Source organism: Hypomesus nipponensis, chromosome 22 (assembly GCF_054491055.1).
Source record: "Hypomesus nipponensis isolate SF chromosome 22, ASM5449105v1, whole genome shotgun sequence".
NCBI lineage: Eukaryota > Metazoa > Chordata > Actinopteri > Osmeriformes > Osmeridae > Hypomesus > Hypomesus nipponensis.
In genome coordinates, this window is record NC_140382.1 from 15,288,399 (window position 1) to 15,309,828 (window position 21,430).

General features: G+C 47.7%; 1 protein-coding gene across 1 annotated transcript in view; it reads left to right on the forward strand.

Annotated features, from left to right (window-relative positions):
• The window catches only part of glra3 (glycine receptor, alpha 3), a 31,273-nt gene extending 10,295 nt beyond the window's left edge, over positions 1 to 20,978 (forward strand). Inside the window, exons 2-9 of the mRNA XM_084687510.1 lie at positions 6,157 to 6,281; positions 6,924 to 6,991; positions 10,519 to 10,742; positions 10,976 to 11,058; positions 13,960 to 14,097; positions 15,925 to 16,139; positions 16,616 to 16,762; positions 18,807 to 20,978. Of these exons, the coding sequence (XP_084543636.1) occupies positions 6,157 to 6,281; positions 6,924 to 6,991; positions 10,519 to 10,742; positions 10,976 to 11,058; positions 13,960 to 14,097; positions 15,925 to 16,139; positions 16,616 to 16,762; positions 18,807 to 19,145 (1,339 nt within the window). The 3' untranslated portion in view covers positions 19,146 to 20,978. The remainder of the gene's footprint in view (positions 1 to 6,156; positions 6,282 to 6,923; positions 6,992 to 10,518; positions 10,743 to 10,975; positions 11,059 to 13,959; positions 14,098 to 15,924; positions 16,140 to 16,615; positions 16,763 to 18,806) is intronic.
• Positions 20,979 to 21,430: the final 452 nt, after the last annotated feature.

Below are 21,430 nucleotides of genomic sequence, written 5' to 3' on the forward strand. Positions count from 1 at the left end.
ACACAGCAGATAAGACCCTGACCTGTAAAGAGTGAATCAGCAGCTCATTCTGTGTAGAAACCTGACTGACAGCTACAATCCTCCTGTCGTTCTCTTTCTCTCTTTCTCTCTTTCTCTCTTTCTCTCTTTCTCTCTTTCTCTCTTTCTCTCTTTCTCTCTGTCTTTCTGTTGTCCTCTCTCTCTTTCTTCCACTCTCTCTTCCTCTGTTGTCATCTCTTGCTTTCGCTCTCAAACTTTTTTTTCTATCTCATCCTTTTACCTCTGACTTTCTCTTGCTTTCTTTCTCTCTCTCTACTATCCTTTCTCTTTTTTTCTTTCTTTCTTTCTTTCTTTCTTTCATTCTTTCTGTCTGTCTTTCTTTCTTTCTGTCTTTCTCTCTCCCTATCTTTCTATATCTCTCTGTCTCTTTCACCTTCTATATCTCCTCTCTCTCTCTCTCTCTCTCTCTCTCTCTCTCTCTCTCTCTCTCTCTCTCTCTCTCTCTCTCTCTCTCTCTCTCTGGTTTATCTTTGACCAAACAAGATATTCTCATTTAACCATGCTTGACCGATGAAGCGTTGCGTACTGACTGTTCTAGTAAGTGTAACTGGCTAGGGGATGTGTTTAACCTGCTTCAGAGAGGCTGGTCAAACCAAAGCTTTAATGTCATAGGCACCCCGAGGACTCTGCAGAAGCTGGAGGTCCCTCTCTGTCGGCTGGGTGCACCTGCCAATCACAACACACCCCACCACTGCATGGCTGTGTGTGTGGTGTGTGTGTGTGGTGTGTGATCGTATCTTGTTATTCTGTCGATCAAAGCACTTTTTTATATGGAGGCATGTCAGAGAGTCTGTGAGGGGTCCTGTTGGAGGCCTGCTGACAGATCATGGCTGCTGAATGAGCAAGTGTGTGTGTATGTGCGTATGTGTGCGTGTGTTTGTGTGTGTGTGTGTGTGTGTGTGTGAGATGGCTGAGCTCTGAGTCTGTCAGAGTATCTGAGCTGTGACACTGGTGTCAGCAGTGAAGAGCTTTCACTCTGCCCTCTGTCCACTGCTTAACCTGACTCTGAACACACACACACACACACACACACACACAGAAAACTCTTCTGGTGGCAGGTTGCAATGGACTGGGCTACTGCCCTGTGCTACCCTCTGCTTCCTCTTTCCATCTCCTTTTTCTCTCCCTCCTCCTCACCTCACCTCTCCTCTCCTATCCATTCTTCCCCCCCTTCTCTTTCTCCTCTCCTCTTCCCTCTCTCCTCTAGCTCATTTTGCTCTCTTTCTCTTCTCTTTTCACCTCTTTCCTCTCTCTTCTCTGTGACTATCCTTGTCAGAGCGCTGGACAACAGGGGTTGCTTCTGGTCTGTGTGTGTGTGTGTGTGTGCATTTGTTCTCGGGTATCTGGAGCAGAAACAGCCCTTTGTGATGTCACTGGTGAGGGTTGTCACTGGTGAGGGTTGTTATGCACATATATATGGAAATATATGCACATTAATAGAACAAAATCATTTGAACCACGATAATCACCACAATCACTTCTACATCTGCAGTGTTTACACCTTGTGTCTTTATGTGTGTGTGTGTGTGTTTGTGACAATGATGGTCCCACATAACTGAACTAGACTGCAGAGGCTCCTTCCTCGGGGCATATCCTGTCACACACACACACACACACACACACACATACAGAACACATGCAGAAAAAAACAGGGAGTTTCAGTAAAAGTGTAAAATCAAAGCTAGAACGATAAAACAGATGCTGCCTCCACAAATATCTCTACTCTACTTTGTTCTACTCTACTCTCATCTAGTCTTCTCTCTTCGTCTCTACTGAGCTATTCCACGTTACTCTACTCTATTTTACTACATTTTACTGTTCCAAAGAAATAATGGTGGAGCTAATAGTCTCTAACAGCCTATGAATTATCTAAGATATTAGGATGGTGGACAAGAAAGAGGCATACACGCACACACACACAACATACTATTTTAGAATGTGTGTGTGTGTGTTAAAGAGAAGGCAGAGCAGAGGGATGCTGCCTCCTGGCAGTCTGGCCTTCATAGCGGATTATACTGATGATGAGAGGAGGAGAAAAGAGGAGAAGAGAGGGCGGTGAGGAGAGAACAGGAGAGAGGAAAGGAGAGAGGAAAGGAGACTGGACCTCCAGGATTCTGCTCGTCACCTTTTTGGTCGTGAGAGGAGGTTCAGGCCTCTCTCACGCTTTCTGTCACATCTCATCTGGAAAGACTGTGTATACATGTGTGTTATGTGTATGTGTGTGTGTGTGTGTAAGTTGTGTGCGTGTGTCTGTTACAAAAATCTGGGCCAACAGTCTGAATCAAGAGGATTAGGATTTGGATAAATGACCTGTCAACAGTCAGCTATTACCACTACCTCTCCTCCTCCATCTACATCCTCCTTACCTCCATCCATCCATTTCAATCGTTACACCATCTCTCTACCTCAATCCTACCATCTCTTTGACTTCCCTCCCTTCATCTCTACCTCCATGTATCCATCTTCCCATCTCTATCTCCCTCTGTTTCTCAACCATCCTGACAAAGATATTGAGAGGTGGATGTGTTGATGTTTTTCCTGGTGTTTTTTGTTTACAGATCCCAATACGGAAGCTGTTAGAGAGAGAGAGACAGAGAGAGAAAGAGAGAGATGAGGAAAGGAGATAGACTGCTTCCGTGTGTGATTCGTCTTGCTAGCACAAATACGTAATGAGAGAAATTAGGAAGGAGAGAGATAGGACAAAGAAAAGGAGACGGTAGGCGAGAGGAAATGAGGTAGATAGAAAGAGGAAGAATTTAAAAAACAAACAAGATGTCATGTTACACAACAATAGCTAGAAGACTGTGTGGTGGAACAGGGAGGTAAACAGAGGGAGAAACAGAAGGAGGGAAAGATGGCGATGTATTATTTTCTTTAGTTGTCATGAGTTCCTGTCATGTCACACTAAGTATTAGCACACCTGTAGTGTAAATATACACAAATACACACACAAACAGACATAGTCATGTTAGGTCATACACATGCATAGCATTTCATGGGTTGAAATCTTTGGAAAGACCTTTGGACCTAATTCTGTGTCTGTGTGTCTGTGTGTCTGTGTGTGGGTATTTGTATCTGGCTACTCTGCTGGAATGTCATTTCAGCTTTTTTTTCTTAGGTGTGTTTGACATGCCTAACGTTTACCAGTGCCTCAGAACTCTGACACACATGGCCATCATCAGTGTGTATGTGTTAGCGTGTACATGCGTGTGTGTGTGTGTGTGTGTGTGTGTGTGTGCATGCGAGTGTGTGTGGTTCTTAAACTTCATCAGCTGTAGTTTTCAGTAAGTGGCACTTAAGCATGGCCTGGGAATGAAGAATCACCCACACACCACCTCTACCCCAACACACACACACAGTCACACACACAGTCACACACTTACACACAGTCACATACAAACACACACACATAGACACAAACCCACACACACATACACACAGTCACACACAGACACACACACACACACATTTAAACGAGACTGGAATGGGAATGTGGATGCCTGGAAGCATGAGCATGGATTAAAGAGCAGAATGAAGAGTTTACTGAAGGAGAGAGAGAGAGAAAGAGAGAGAAGAGAGGGGAAGGACTGCACTGAGAGAGAGGAGGGGATAGAGGGGGATTGACTGTGTGAAAGATACTGGAGAAGGACAGGAAAAAGGAGAGCATGAAAAAGGGATGGAGGGAGAGAGGAAGGAAAGAGAGAAAGAGATACATAGGAGAACAGAGGGAGCATGGCTGTGCCTGCTTGGTCATGTCCCTTGTCATGTGACATGGGAATATGCAGTTTCTCATCCTGCTCTTCTTCCTCTTCCTGCTCCATGCACCATGGGAGATAGAGTCCATACAGCAGTGTGGTAGGTCTCTCTCTACGTATCACCTCTCATCTTCCACACTTCTCACTGCTAATCTGACCCATTTTACCCTAATCTCAATTAATCAAACATGTATCCTCCTAATCCAAAATAATCTACTCTAATCGGGGACCTGAACCTATGTAGTAACCATGGGTGTGTGAAAGTGTGTGTTCCCAGATGTGTAGCAGACAGCTGTAATCTGTTGAACAGCATCCAGTTAGATGGAAGCGTTGACTTGGAAGAGTCAGGGAAGACTACTCGTGTGTGTGTATGTATGTGTGTTTAATCAAGCTGGATCAATCGCTTCATAAAAGACCTGCTGTTTCCCTCGCCAGTGGAGCATCACCCCAGTAGTCCTTGGGATGTGGTTACCATAGCTACAGCCCCTTCTTGACTGCCTGACCATGGTGAACTTTAAGGATGCCACATGTTGCTAAAGGGAGATGGCCTAGGGCAGTATGGGAGATGGAGGGTTGAGAGGGTTAGGACTACAACAACTCTCAAAGTAAACAAAGATCAGGGAGATCCTGGGCCCTGTCGCGCAGCTCCACGAGGGGCCCTATCATTCCGTGGTGCAGCTCCGCAAGGTGACCTACTGTCATACGGTGGCTTTATTAGCAGTGTGTAGCCAGCCTAGCTCAGGACTATGAATGCATCCATTATTCCTACCTAACATCCTATACCCAAATATGACCTCTGGCTCACTAAGTTGAACACTGCTGATCCAAGCAGGCATGCACATACATACACACAAATACACACACATACACACACACACACATACACACTCACTCACAATGTAATACTGCATTTCTCAGCGCTCCGCAGCTTAATCCTGACCTCTGACCACATGATGTCATTCCTGCTCTGCAGACATCAGGCATTAGAGGGTCAACAGGAAGAGCAGCAGAGGTTCACACCACAGCCAGGACTCACATGTCAACCTCAACCCCCATCAGCTACACGTGCGCACACCACCACACAACTATCAACAGCTACCATCGTCACCTCAGCTACACAGCTGCATCACGACTACAGCTACAACTGCCATCGGTGTTGCACTTCCAGCGACCGTCGAGAGCGTGGCCAGACTCAGCTCCACGTCTCAGTGGGGTGTGGACGGTGTGGTTGTCACACAGGGTCGCTGGCGTGGTGAGAGAAACCTTCTGAAACGCAGAGGAACCAAATGTCAACAAACAAACTCTGTTGTTCCCATGGAGATGGACTTTGGTGTTTGAAGGATCGTGCGTGCAGTGTTTGACTATTTTTTTGACTTGTCTTACCAAGCATACTTTGGCCTTTAGATGGGTGTGTGCGTGTGCAGATGTGTGTGGGTATGGGTGCAGAGGTGTGTTTGTGTGTGTGTGTGTGTGTGTGTTTGTGTGTGTGTGTGTGTACCTAGGTTTCAACACAGATAACCTTCCCTACCTCCCTGATCAAATATACATTGGTTGTTTGGACTGCCTAGAGACATGAACACACACACACACACGCAGAGAGACACAGTGGTGTGCGCACCCACTCTACACACTCTTGCACACAGTCTTTTGGTGTGTTTGTGATTGTGTGTGTGTGTGTGTGTGTGTCTGTATGAGCAAGTGTGTGGAATTTGAAAGCAGCTGTGACAGTTGAAACAGGACGTCAGGATGAAACACAGGCACTGTAGAGACAGACGAGGGGGAGACAATCACCTGAGCTCTGTCTCTTTCTCTCTCACACACACACTCACATACAAGCACACACACACACACACACACACATACAGCGAAGTGGATTATCTCATGTTAGACTGCTCTCTGATCATTAAGCTCCTACACTATGTAGCTTAATCCTTGAACATGTCTCAATACTCAGTAGTGGCTCTCCTCTCCCGCACTTTCCTGTCATGTCCTCTCCTCTCCACTCCTAGTCTCTCTTTTTGTCTCCTCCTCTCCTTTCCTCTCCATTCCTTTCCTTTCCTCTCCTTTCCTCTCCTTTCCTCTCTTCTTCCCAACCAGCACATTTTCTATTAAAGAGAACTCTTTCCAGCACTCAACATTCAATTTCTACATCAGTTTCTACCCCCCACTCTCCATCTTCTCTCTTCTCTCCGGTCTCTCTCCATTTATTCAACTTATCTATTCTACCTTTAGTCGCTCAATGTGAATGATGGTGTCAAAAGGTGTTTCAGTAACAGACAGTAATGGAATGACCATTGTCATACTGTTTCTCTCTCCCCGTGTGTGTGTGTGTGTGTGTGTGTGTGTGTGTGTGTGTCTGTAGCCTGGTGGCGTCTAAGGAACCGGACCATGCCAGGCGAGCAGTGCCCATGTCGCCCTCAGACTTCCTGGACAAGCTGATGGGAAGAACCTCCGGATATGACGCCCGTATCCGACCAAACTTTAAAGGTACAGTGGACCTATTCCTGTTAACGGGATCAGGCCCAACTGAATTTCCAATCTATAATAAAATAAGAAATAGAAAACACCTTATTGTTGCGTAACAATCCTTGTTAAATTCTTTAGTGGGTCATTTGCAAGAGATGTGTATGGAGTGTGTGTGTGTGTGTGTGTGTGGGCTCAACACGACCAGTGTTTGATGAATAATACAAATAGATGTCCAGCCTAAGGCTTAAACGCCATAAACACATAACATTTTTACTATTGTTCTGAAAAGTTATGTGTCATAGCTTAAAGGAGTATTTGTGTTTGACTAAAAAGAAAAGCACAGTGTGTGTGTTTATGTGGATGTGGGGATGTGTGGTCGCATGTGAGCATCCACACGTATGAGGGAGGGAAGCCGGGTTCACTGGAGCGCTCAGGCGAGAGGGGTTGCTCCACACACACACACACACACACACACACACACCCCTCCTATAGTCCTCGTCCAGCACTGACAGGAAGAGCCCGAGGATCATCGATCTGTCAGTCAAGTAACAAAAACACATGTTCAAACACACACGTACAAACATTAACCCATAGCCCATGTCCCATTCTCTCCATTTCTCTCTCTTTTTTTCACCCTCACAATCTGTCCATCTCCTCTCTCAGGTCCTCCTGTAAACGTCTCCTGTAATATCTTCATCAACTCTTTTGGCTCCATCGCTGAAACCACCATGGTATGTATCTTTCTTGCATAATAACAAATATGGTTTCTCTCTCTCTCTCTCTCTCACACACACACACACACACACACACACAGACACAGACTGACCCTAAACCTTTTTTAGTTTTGTCATGATTTGGGGACACAATTTAATCATTCAAAATCCTTATTTTTCCCTGTTTTACTATCCTTGAGAATAGTTCACAACAAGAGTTAAACAAGCACACACACACACAGAGGGAGGGTGTCTCTCTCTCCACACACACACAGGGAGGGTATCTCTCCCTTATGTTGTTGTTTAGAGTAGAGAGGACAAAGCCAGTGTCAGCCTAGGGCCTGGCCTTGTCATCCTGTTTCAGAACGAGGCATGTGCATTTTTGGCATGTTACGTTGTTTAGCAACGTGTGTCCGTTAACATGTTAGCGTGTGTAGTATGGCGTGTGTATTGGGGTGTAGCGTGACTGGGAATGGGCTCTAGGACTTGGGCTTCTAACACTCCAGAGAAGAAACGGAGAGGGGCCTGATGTACACACGTACACACACATACACACACATACACACACATACACACACATACACACACAAAAACACACAAATCGGTGGGCCGGGAACTTGTCAGCTCCACTTGTTTCCTGGGAAGACATCTCTCAGACCTGCTCCTCAGGGAACCTTATGTAAGAGGCATTTTAGTAACCACCCTGCACACACACACACACACACACACACGTACGCATGCACACACACAAACACACACACAGCTCTGGTCTGAGGTGATATGCTGCAGCAGGATGTGTGAGGGCAGAAGGAGAAGGGGACACAGTTAGGGACGAGAGAGCTGGGACTCATGTTCTGTCACCTCTCTTACTATGGGTTAGCCTGTGTTCACGTTAAACCTTACGGATAGATACATTCACGATATTGAATGTATGACGATCTTTTTTTGTTTTGTTCGGTAGCATGACGATGAGATTTGTACTGTTTCTAACAGAGAAGCTTGGTCACCTAGGGTCCAGCCTCTGAGGACTGTCACTGTGGCGTGTGTGTGTGTGTGTGTGTGTGCTTGCGTATGCATTCTGTCTCTGGGTTGATTGTCACATGCGTTGATGAGTCGAGATGGAAGAACAGAAACAAGAGGCTCCCTTGAGCAGACCACAATACACACACATGCTTACACACACACACACGTACACACGCACACACACACACACGTACACACACACTCTGGGATGGGCCGTCTGTTTGATTCTGACAAGGCTAACTCTGCACTTACACGTTCTCTTGTCACACACACATTATCTCCTAAACACCCCTGTGTAGGCAGGCAGACACACACACACACACACACATTCACTCACCCTTTTCAGCCTCTGCAGCAGCCGCCTGAATAAGTCAATGGCTGTGGGATGACTCTGGTGTCATTACCACAATCCACACAGACACACACGCACAGAACAGAATGCACAAGTGCTCTCTTAACTTGTCACTGAAGTGATGGAGGTTTTATAAATACTCCAGCCGCAACATACCCAATAAAACAGTAATTACCCCTTCTTCCCCTGCTCTCAGTCCCCTTTTCTTTGTATCTCTCTCTTCCTTGCCCTCTCTGTCTCTCTCCATCCCACTCCCTCTCTCTCTTCCTTGTTCTCTCTCGATGGGCTGTGAAGGGATGTTGTTCCACAGGTTGTAACACTCCGCCCCCCACCCCCCCTGTCCCCCCCCCCCCCCACACCTCTGATTGTCAGGCCCAGGGGAACACCCCCACTTAAGCCTCTTGTCCATGAATCACTAAACTGAGTCGTCTCCTCCCTTCTCACTCTCCTTCCCTCTCTTCTCTCCTCCTTCCTCCTCTCCTCTCCTCTCCGAGCCATCTGGCCCTCGTTCCCTCGTTCCCTCGTTCCCTTCTACATCTCCTCATCCCAGGCCATGTTTGTGTGTGACAGATTGGTAGATGAGCCTCTGGGGGAATCCTTTAGAGGACCCAGAGATCCAGCAGTGTTGTGATCGCCGGGGAGATGATCACCGTGGAGATGGACCGTTCACAGCCCTGGTTGGCTGGCTGAAAAACTGTCTGGTTGGCCGGCTGGCCGGCTGGACCACTGACTGGCTGAGTGCCAGTGTGGTTTCATCCTGGCGTGCGTGTTGTGCAGCAGCAGGTGGATGTATGGGCTGGATAAGAGGCTTTACATCCCAGCGTTCCAGAGTACACTGCCCTGTTGCTGCAATGGCGACAGACAGCACTGCACTGATTGTTGTTGCTGTTGATTAAAAACATGGATTCAGACTCTGGCTGTCTCCTCCTGTCCTATATCCTGTCCTCCTATCCTGTCTCCTCTTGTCCTCCTCTCCTGTGACCTGTCCTGTCTTCCGCTGCCCTGTCTCCTGTCCTCTCCTGTTTGCTGTCCTTTCCTGTCTCCTGTCTCCTGTCTCCTGTCTCCTGTCTCCTGTCTCCTGTCTCCTGTCCTCTCCTGTCTCTTGCCCTCTCCTGTCTCCTGTCTCCTGTCTCCTGTCTCCTGTCTCCTGTCATCTCCTGTCTCCTGTCTCCTGTCTCCTGTCTCCTGCCCTCTCCTGTCTCCTGTCCTCTCCTGTCTCCTTTCATCTCCTGTCTCCTGTCCTCTCCTGTCTCCTGTCTCCTGTCTCCTGTCTCCTGTCTCCTATCTCCTATCTCCTGTCTCCTGTCTCCTACCCTCTCCTGTCTCCTGTCTCCTGTCCTCTCCTGTCTCCTGTCATCTCCTGTCTCCTGTCTCCTGTCTCCTGTCTCCTGTCCTCTCCTGTCTCCTGTCATCTCCTGTCTCCTGTCTCTTGTCTCCTGTCTTCTGTCTCCTGTCTCCTGTCCTCTCCTGTCTCCTGTCATCTCCTGTCTCCTGTCTCTTGTCTCCTGTCTCCTGTCTCCTGTCATCTCCTGTCTCCTGTCATCTCCTGTCTCCTGTCTCCTGTCTCCTGCCCTCTCCTGTCTCCTGTCCTCTCCTGTCTCCTGTCTCCTGCCCTCTCCTGTGTCCTGTCCTCTCCTGTCTCCTGTCCTGTTCTGGTCAGTGGTAATGAAGAAGAGAGGTCACCCATACACACTCACCCCCCAGGCAGAGAGGGGAAGGGGGAGGATGCATGTGTGTGTGTGTGTGTGTTTCGTGACAGGATGCATACATGGACCATCACTTCCCTGGGGGTGGAGACACAGTTTATTAGCACTGCAGTTAAAGCTGAAGTAGTGTCGGATGTAATGAAATAGTGATAGAGAGAAAGAGAGAGAGAGAGAGAGAGAGAGAGAGAGAGAGAGAGAGAGAGAGAGAGAGAGAGAGAGAGAGAGAGAGAGAGAGAGAGAGAGAGAGAGAGAGAGAGAGAGAGAGAGAGAGAGAGAGAGAGAGAGAGAGAGAGAGGATATGATGGTGATCTGAGTAGACCATTGTGTGGTCCCTCCAGGGGGACTATGTGTTCTGGACTATGTTGAAATGTGTGTGTGTGTGTTTGTGTGTGTCCAGGACTATGAAGTGCTCAGGTGTGTGTGTCCAGGATAATGTTGAGATGTGTGTGTGTGTGTGTGTCCAGGACTACCGTGTGAACATCTTCCTGCGTCAGCAGTGGAACGATCCCCGCCTTGCCTACAGTGAGTACCCTGATGACAGCCTGGATCTGGACCCCTCCATGTTGGACTCCATCTGGAAACCAGATCTGTTCTTTGCCAATGAGAAAGGGGCTCACTTCCATGAGGTCACCACGGACAACAAGCTGCTGCGCATCTTCAAGAACGGCAACGTCCTTTACTCTATCAGGTGAGGGAGAGAGGGGAAGGGGAGGGGAGAGAGAGACAGGGAGGGAGAGGGAATGAGAAACAGATAAAGACAGAAAGAGAGATAAAGAGAGCGAGAGGGAGAGAGATGTAGAGAGAGAGGGAGATAGGAAGGAGATGAAGAGAGAGTGAATGTTTCTGTGCAAATCTCGGAACGGAAGTTGTGAGGAAATGATGTCAAATGACAACATGCTGATTGTGTGTGTGTCCTTTCAGATTGACGCTAACCCTCTCCTGTCCAATGGACCTGAAGAACTTTCCCATGGACGTTCAAACCTGCATCATGCAGCTGGAGAGCTGTGAGTTCACACACACACACACACATGCACGATCAGACTCAGGCTCCAGCTCACACACAGACCCTTCTTCCCCCCCTGACCATCGTCCAACAGCAGGTTATGTAAGAGCAGTCAGCTTCTACAGCATCCAGGTCATTAACTGATCCATAACAAGTATAAGGAAATTACTGTATGTGTGTGTATCTGTGTCTGTGAGAGAATGTCATGGATGAGCAAGTGTGTGTGCATATGTGAGCATGAGTGTGTGTGTGTGTGTGTGTGTGTGTGTGCACATGTGTGTGAGGGATTGATCTAGTTTCCAGTCTCCAGTTAAGGTGACGGACATCTGGAAAATAATATAATACAATAGATTCAAAAATAATACAATGGACCAATTTGTGTGCTGCTTGCATTATCCCAGTCATTACTGTGAATGTACCTCTCTGCAGCCCCCCCCCCTCCCCCCACCGCCATGAGACTGACCATGAGATGTGCCAGTGTCCTACACACAAAATAATTCATCTCCTCATGCCCCCATGGCTGTGTGTGTGTGTATGTGTGTTGTGTGTGTGTGTGTGTGTGTGTGAGGAGAGAAAAGGCTTTTAGTCCAGCCCCTCTGTCCCAGCACTTTGTCCCTGTTTATCTCCCTCCAGTCAAAACATCACTAAGAGAGAGGGAGGGGGGGGGAGGGAGAGAGACAGAAAGAGGTAGAGAACGAGGGAGAGAGGGAGAGAGGGAGAGAGAGAGAGAGAGAGAGAGAGAGAGAGAGAGAGGGAGAGGGAGAGGGAGAGGGAGAGGGAGAGGGAGAGGGAGGGAGAGAGAGAGAGAGAGAGAGAGAGAGAGAGAGAGAGAGAGAGAGAGAGAGAGAGAGAGAGAGCCCAGGACACACTGTCACATCTCTCCCTGGAGCAGAAGGGGACAGACTGGTACAAGAACACTCTTAGAGCACAGAGCCCGCACACACACACACACAGAGACAGAGAGAGACCTAGAGCCCACGGCAGGCAGCACTCTGTTAACCCAGAACACACATTCCGACTTTATTTTATTGCATTTACACAAACACCTTGTTCTGTTCCCTACTGACCCTCGTGGAGATGGAGAGAAGGGAGAGGGAAAGGAAGATAGAAGGATGAGGAGGGTGGTTGAAGGAGAGGTGGTGAAAGGGAGATAGAAGGATGAGGAGGGTGGTTGAAGGAGAGGTGGTGAAAGGGAGATAGAAGGATGAGGAGGGTGGTTGAAGGAGAGGTGGTGAAAGAGAGATAGAAGGATGAGGAGGGTGGTTGAAGGAGAGGTGGTGAAAGGGAGATAGAAGGATGAGGAGGGTGGTTGAAGGAGAGGTGGTGAAAGAGAGATAGAAGGATGAGGAGGGTGGTTGAAGGAGAGGTGGTGAAAGAGAGATAGAAGGATGAGGAGGGTGGTTGAAGGAGAGGTGGTGATGGATAAATAGAGACAGCAGTATAGACAGACATGAAGAGCTATATAAAGAAGCAGGAAACCCTTCTAATTACTCAGTCATAATTTATTCATCTGTTCATCCCCTTTCCTCCCCCTCTCCTCCACCTTCCCTCTTCCCTCCTCCTCCATCTCCCAAAGGGAGAGTGAGTGGTGCAGTCTAACGCCTGGAGTCCCTAGTTGTCCTCATTTGTTAGTTCATCCAGGAGTTAGTCTGCTCCAAGACCATTCCAGCAATTAGGCTGGTTCTGGCCCATTCCAGGGGCTAGCCTGGTCCCTTTTCTAGTCCGTAGACCAGGGTCGAGATGAAAGGAGAACAGGGTCAAAGATGTTGTCTAATCTGATTGGACAATGAACTGTTACAAAAATCGTATTGGACGATTAGTCACGTTGAGGTCAGTTTGAGTCATAGTGCGAGACTCATGCACTGACATACCCCGTCATCTCCTTCTCTTCCTCTCTTCCTCTCCTCCACCCCCTCTTCCTTCTCCTTTTCTCTCCTCCCCTCTACCAATAGTTATTTTTCTCCAGTTTCCTCTCTTTCCCACCCTGAGGCACGAGAGGGAGAGAACCGAGCGAGATAGAGAAAGACAACAGAGGCAGAAAAGAGAGGACAGAGAAAGAGAACAGGCGGAAAGAGAACATAGAGACAGGCAGATATAGAGAGAGAACAGAAATATAGAGAGAACAGAACGAGAGAGAGAACAGAACGAGAGAGAACAGAACGAGAGAGAACAGAACAAGAGAGAGAACAGAAAGATAGAGCGAGAACAAAACCAGAGAGCAAGAACAGAACGAGAGAGAGAGAACAGAAAGATAAAGAACAGAACGAGAGAAAACAGAACGAGAGAGAACAGAAAGATAGAGAGAGAACAAAACAAGAGAGAGAACAGAACGAGAGAGATAGAGAACAGAAAGATAGAGAGAGAACAGAGGATGGTTGTTTGAAGTAAATGTGACATGACTCCTCCAGCCAGACTCATAAACTGGAAGGGTTTTATTTTTAGTATCTTCACTAAGACAATTCTACACCTCTGGAGTTCCGTCTCCATGGTTATAAATTCTTTCCATTCCTCCTTCTTTCATTCTCTCTTCCCCTCTGTTCTCCTCCCCTCATCCACCTCTCCTCACCTCATCCATCTGACCAGTATTTGTCAGACATCTGTTATTCTATTGATACTGAAGGCCTCTTCTAATGGAGGACTGTAACCTGAGGTGTCCTCTCACACATCCGTTCATGCCTCTCTCCATAATGTGTCTATTGACCCACTAGACTGAGCTAAATGAACATCAATGATTTCCTGTCCACTAAGAAGAACTTCCTGTGTTCTGGATCAATACATGCTCTATAACAAGGTGTTATAATGAAGACTTCTATTAATGAATGCAAAAACACAAATTCTTCTATCATTCTGTGGTAATATGTGACTGTGCTGACTCATGTCGCGCCACTCTCCCCTCCTCCAGTTGGCTACACTATGAACGACCTGATCTTTGAGTGGCAGGAGAACGGACCAGTCCAGGTGGCCGATGGGCTGACCCTCCCACAGTTCCTTCTCAAGGACGAATCAGATCTCAGATACTGCACCAAGCACTACAACACAGGTAGGACCTTGGAGCAGTCAATCAAGAAGTTATCAACCAATCAGCATGCACCTTCAACTTTCAAAATCCACCCAATCCTAAACATACAATGACTCTGAATTGTTCTCTCTACTTTGGTCTTTATACACGGCCTCAACCTTCCCATGTGTCACGTTTACAACTGTGTGTCCTGTAAATGTGTGTGTGTATGTGTGTTTGTGTGTGTGTGGTGAATTATGTAGCAAACAAGTTGCATGTTTCATGAGCTGTCATGTCCACACTTCCGTCTTCCCTCCATCCCTTTCTCCTTCCTCCATCCTTTCATGCATCCCTCTATCCCTCCTTCCTCCATCCTTTCATGCATCCCTCTATCCCTCCTTCCTCCATCCAAGCTCTTTTACCTGAACAGAGCAGGAGAGAGGGAGACAGAAAGAAAGAGAGAAAGAGGGTGCGGGACGAGAAAGAAGAGAAGGATAATTGGCGTATAATTGCAAAATCTTGTTTTCTCTCCTTTCGCTTCCTCAATTATGCATTCTTCCATCCCTTCATACCTCCATCCTTCCATCCTAGACGCCTGCACTCCTGTGAATATATAGAAGCTAAACGCGATCAGCTGGTAAAAACAAGCTGGCACAATCACACACTTCATCAATCCACACACACACACATACACACACACACACACAGGTCACACTCTATGACAGAGTTTTTCCTTTGAGACATTTTTGACTTCAGGGCAAATGTCTGTTCAACTTGGGAGGAGAGCGCCAGAGAGAGACGGAGATGGCCAGTGTTCTGTAACTGGGATATTGATTCTTTGATTGACAGGTGCTCCCTGAGGTGACATGTTGCAGCACACACACAAACACATACACATACCAACACACACACATACGAACACACACACATGCACACCCTGTATGTGGGTCGTTGTTCTTCACAGCATAAGATGAGGATTAAATCCATAATACAACCATGATGTAACATTAACATTGCATTAACCCAGCATGCTACATGCCTGAGAGTAAGGAAGGGAGGGTTGACAAAGTGGAGGGAGAATGCTACCATGTTGTGATGGGACATGTCACAAACCCCTCAATGTTAGTTCAGAACAGAATGTACACTGCTTCTCCTCTCCTCTCCTCTCCTCTCCTCTCCTCTCCTCTCCTCTCCTCTCCTCTCCTCTCCTCTCCTCTCCTCTCCTCTCCTCTCCTCTCCTCTCCTCTCCTCTCCTCTCCTCTCCTCTCTCTCTCTCTCTCTCTCTCTCTCTCTCTCTCTCTCTCTCTCTCATGTCTCTCTCTCTCCCTCATGTCTCTCTCCCTTCCTCTTCTCTCTCTCCTTCCCTCCTCTCCCTCCCTCCCTCCTCTCCCTCCCTCCCTCCCTCCCTCCCTCCCTCCCTCCTTCCTCTCTCTCCCCCAGTCATGTACTTGTTAGCTGTGGTCTGTCTTCCGTGAGGGTCTCCTGTGGTCCAGCAGGCTGTCACTCACACAGGCCTGCTGTGGGATCTCCCAGCCACGGCCGCAAGGGCCAGGGTGGTCAGAGTCTGCTTGTGTCTCAACACCCACACACTCACCACTAGCCTTTAACAGTCAGGCCTTGTTAGATCACACACACAAACACACACCTCCCTGAGTGTCTAGAAGTTTCTCATCAGGTGACAGCCTCAATACGGACAGCACAGTTAGTCTGCAGGGGTATGTGTGTTTGTGTGTGGGTGAGAGAGAGAACGAGAGAGAGAGATTTAACAAGGCATGACCAACAAAGGCTGATGCCAGTCTTACCAGACCCTCTGCCCCCCAGGTGAGACAGTAACCCTAACCCTCTGCCCCCCTCCCCCCACCCCCTCAGGTAAGTTCACCTGTATTGAGGTGCGTTTTCACCTGGAGCGTCAGATGGGCTACTACCTGATCCAGATGTACATCCCCTCCCTCCTCATCGTCATCCTCTCCTGGGTCTCCTTCTGGATCAACATGGATGCCGCGCCCGCCCGCGTCGCCCTGGGCATCACCACGGTGCTCACCATGACAACACAGAGCTCCGGCTCCAGGACCTCCCTTCCCAAGGTCAGCCAATCACGCGCAGCCCTGGACCTGTCAGTCATTCAGAAGGGATAGAGGAGGAGGGTGTGTGGGAGGGGGGGGCTAAGGTGTGTGTGTGTGTGTGTGTGTGTGTGTGTAAGAGAGAGATAGAGAGAGTGGGGTGGCTATTTGTTCATGTGTAAGAACAACAAAGTGACATTTACATGGGCACCCAAGAGTCCTTCCCTGTGTGTGTATGTGTGTGTGTGTGTGTGTGTTTGCATACGCATGACAGACACATGGTCTGCCTCCGTTGTCTTATATAACTCCATGTAGAACTCTGCCAGATTACAGCTGACACTGAGAGCGATTCGGAGTGTGTCTGAATCTGAAACACACACTAGATCACACATAATCTGTTTACACTTTGCTGAAGGGTTCCTGAGCTTACTCTATAGACATCTGAGAACTGCCTATCTGTGTGATGACCTGTAAATGTGTGTGTGTGTGTGTGTGTCCAGGTGTCCTATGTGAAGGCTATAGATATCTGGATGGCCGTGTGTCTCCTGTTTGTCTTTTCCGCTCTGCTGGAGTACGCCGCCGTCAACTTCGTCTCCCGGCAACACAAGGAGTTGCTGAGGTTCCGTCGGAGAAGGAAGAAGACCAAGGTACGAAACATTTGAACATTTCAGAATACTGTGTGTGTGTGTGTGGGGGGGGGGGGTGGGGGGGGGGGGCGACTGGACTGACTGGACTGATTTACGGCTGGATTAGGATTACAGATTCTAAAAAGTTTTTGGTCATTGGGATTTGACAGATTAAATCCAAGATCTCTAATTACACCCAGGCAGGCAGACTTCCAGACATAAACCAACACTGCCACCCTGTGGCCACAGACTGGAACTGTATGCAGCAGATATGGGCGGGAGGGAGGGGGGGGTATTGGTATTATCTGACCAGTTCAGTGTCCCTGCATGAACTCTGTCACTTGCATGAACGTACCTATGAGCTCTTTACTTATTTAACAATCACGTCTCTGCTTCAACAGTGTGTCCAGTCCGTATCTATTGTCTTTCTCTCTGCCTGTCCGTCTGCCTCTCTAACTGTCTGCATGTCTGCTCATCTCACCTCTTCTTCTACTGTGCTGTGTGGATGTGTGTCTGCATGCTGCCTGTGCTGCCCCCTGCTGGTCGTGCTGGGTGTAGGGCGAGGGAGAAGCGGAGGGTTGTGGAGGAGGTTCTGGAGGTTCGGTGGACCCCTGTGAGCTGGCTGAGTCCCTCCGGCGTATTAATGGCCTGAGGAACCCAGAACCCCTCTACGGTTCTATGGGGAACATCTATGGTTCATCATACATCCGGGTAAACTACACTGGAACACTTTAGAATCTAGACCTGAACGGAACACTCTAGAACCTAGACCTGAAAGGAACAGAACCCCTTGCAGATCCCTAGTAGAACAACCTGTGTGTATGTGTGTTAGACCAGACGATAAGCTGTGTGTGTGTGTGTGTGTGTGTGTGTGTGTGTGTGTGTGTGTAAGGCCAGACAGTAAGTTGTGTGTGTGTGTGTGTGTGTCAAGCCAGAAAGTAAGCTGTGTGTATGTGTGTTAGACCAGACTGAAAGCTCTGTGTGTGTGTGTGTGTGTGTGTGTGTATGTGTGTGTGTGTGTCTGTGTGTAGGTGTGCGTGTGTGTGTTAGACCAGACCGTCAGTTGTGCGTGTTTAACCCTACGGTAAGTTGTATGTGTGTTAAGACAGATGGTAAACTGTGTCTGTCTGTCAGACTATTTGTGTGTGAGTGTGTGTGTGTGTGTGTGTTGGACCAGGCAGTAAGCGGTGTGTTCATAGACCAGTTGGAGAGTTCTGAGTTTTGAGTTCTCTGCCTGTGTCTCCTCAGACCAATAGTGGCATTCCTCCTGAGTGATTTCACAACTCTTCCGTGCTCTCTGTTTTTCCTTCTTCTCCTCCTCACCTTCCTCTCTCTACATTGTTTCCTGCCCTTTATCTCCTTTATTTTCGTTCCAACCTTCCCTACTAACCCTACACTCTCCTCCCTCTTCCGCCCTACTTTTACAGCATGCCTGTTTGCAACATTCCCTCCTGCAAACACTGAAGCGCATTTCTGAGAACAAGAGAACAAAACTCTTTCTTCTCTATCTTGTTCTCTCTTTCTTCTCTCTGTTGTCCTCGACTGTCCCTTCTGATATTCCTGAGGTCAGACAGGTCTGGAGTCATACCAAACTGTTGCTCTTTCCCACGTGGGACTGATTCACTAGTATCTCTTGTACATCTTATCAGTGGAATCAATGCAAGACAATTTTCTGCTCCCATTGTGCCTACTAACGTTTCATTGTTTCTACAAATGTTCTGATGAGAAGTGACATTTTGTCACGGGAATGTTAAGGTTTATTAAGCGGAGAACATTTAGTCCCAGAAACGATGTGTGCCTATCCTTTCAAAATCATCACACATTCAGATACAAAATATAATAATTCAAACTGAAGGCAGAAGCACTCTGGCTGAGAGGGTACTGGAGGAGAGGATGGGAGAGACGTGTGTTTAACTGTTGCCAGGTCATCCTGTCCTCTCTGGAACTCCCCAAGCTGAGAGAGTGAGGGTTGAAGAGGAGGAGTAGGAAGGGGGAGGAAAGAGAGGAGAGGAGAGGCAGGACAGTACGTATCACGTGACCTCTGACCTGTATGTTTCCTGTCCAGGAGGAGGACGTGCGTGAGAGTCGACTAAGCTTCACTGCCATGGCAACCTCTGGCTCCGCCCCCAGCAAAGAGGGCGCTGTTGCCAAGACGACCTCTAACAATGCCGCCACCCCTGCGGGACCCACGGCAACCGGTGCGGGGCCTACCGCAACTGGAGGAGGGGGCGGGACCGGGCCCGGGTCCAAGTCCCACGAAGAGATGAGGAAGCTGTTCATCGACCGAGCCAAGAAGATCGACACCGTCTCCAGAGCTGGATTCCCACTGGCCTTCCTGTTCTTCAACATCTTTTACTGGGTCCTCTACAAAATACTGAGACATGAAGACTTCAACAAACCCTAGACAACAGCAGGAGAGGGGGAGGATGGGGAGGTAGAGAGAGGAGGTAGGGGTAGGAAGAGAAAGGAGATGAAAGAGGAGATGAGAGACACTAGGAGACTATCTAGGTAGGGTGAGGAGGAGGTTGGGGGGAGAAACAAAGGACAGAGCCATCTGAAACAGTCCTATGACCCACATCTGCCCTTTTCAGCCCACACACAAACACACACACATATTTTCTCTGCTGCTCAGCAGATATTTTGTCAAACTCTCTGGACAGACTGACCCTGACGAGGGTCACCGTGGAGACACATGGGTGCATTGGGGTCAGAACCCCACACCCCCACTAAAGTACTCCCCTTAAGGACTGACTACCTGCCCAAGCATACAGTCCTTTAAACCGCAGCTACAATATGTAACTAGCTGAGTGACCATTTAACTAACATGCTGAATTGCTGATTATCTAAGTAGTTTCTGCAAATATCGAATAGAGATGTCTGTTTCACCACCAAACTGACAGTCCAAATTCTCAACACTGCCACTGGCTTTCTCAGACAAAATACAATAAGACGGAAAACAATATATTCCAGAATCCCACAGTCACTCACTATGCAAACGGTAAACAGTTTGGAATAGAGACAATCCAGCCCCACCAAGCCCAAAGATACTGTTGATTAGCACACACACACTCGCTCACACACACACACACACATACACCCACACTCGCTCACATATTCACACACACGCATGCACACACTCTCCCCCTAAACACTGTTTGTAACACTGTGTCTTACAGCTCTACTGCCAGTCTGACATTGTTCCTTCCAATAGGGTTAGATCCCCCTCCCCACCTCACCCACACACACCACAAAGGTTAACCTGCAGTCTCCCGATGGACATAGGGATCAGTATTCCAACAAGTTTATATCTGGCTGGTCTGGTACCTGTTCTTTGGTAGGGGGACAAAGTTAATGTACTGAAGGAGATTACAGACATTCAGTTATTATAAATAACAGAGTTGTATGCATTGCTTGACTGAAAATATTATTTAAGTTGTTCAAGATGGTTATATAATTATAATTTTTTATGTACTGGGACAGGTATATTTTATATATATATGTGATATTACATACATTATGGTTTTCTTTGGTTTGAAGAAAACTGATGTAAAAAACTAAAAAAGTGTGCATCACATACTGGGTATTTATCAGGGGTTCTGTCACACTCACTCACACGGTATCCAGTATCCAGAGCTCACTGCCTGACAGACCTGTGCTTCCAGAAGCTTCTCCTCCTTGACCAGACTCTCTAAAGACAGTGAGAATCAAGGTCACTACTCTGACTGTGCCACATGTGACCAGGACAGATCGCCTGGATAGGTTCCAGGTACCAGGTGTCCAGACAGCTACTGGGACAGGTAGCAGGTACTAGGACAGGTACCAGGACAGGTTCCCAGGCACACACATTACTTAACGTGCTTTCTTACATGTGACACAACATGTTTCTTAACAAGCTTACCCACGTCTACAGATTTGAATACCCACTTCTTCACGTCAGTGTTTGACGCTATTATACACACAGTAGGAAACCAGGAAGTATATTTATTGTACATTTATGTGACAAGATCATTTATTTTGTACAAAAAAAAGTTACTAAATGTTCTGCATGATGATATTAATGTATTCTTTTTTTTGGAAGGGGGGGGGGGGACTGTGTTGAACATGTTTGTGTTGTGCTGCTGTGAACTAGGAGGAGAGAGCACACACACACATGCGTGTGAAAACACATGCTGTCTTTGTGTACATCTGTAAATACTTTTCATATCTGAAATAAAGCCACTGCTGGAGGTCGAGGAAAGGCTTTGACTGGTCAATAATGTACAGCAGAGAGACACAGCTACTGCTAGTAAACACAGTTAACCACCAACACAGTCCAGATCTGGGTGACTTTCATCTGCTGTGTGACTGAATGCTGATTGAAACACACAAGCACACTTGAAACACACACAACCCTTTGAACACACACTCACTCGCAGGTCCTGTCGGCCGTACCTTACACAGGGAGAGACTTAGACAAGTTGAAAGAGTGCAGATGATGCTTTACCACACACACACACAGACCCACACATGGAACAGACATCCACCTAACTAGAGGTACATTGCTTCACCTGTCAGGTGACCTAAGGGATAGATTACAAAAGATTGCAGGTTTTAATCCTAAATTGAGGGTGAGGCTCTCTTTGCCAAACTGCAAACTGAGGCATGTGATTGTAGGTTTGCTGATTTGGCTGCAGCCTGCAGACTTCACTC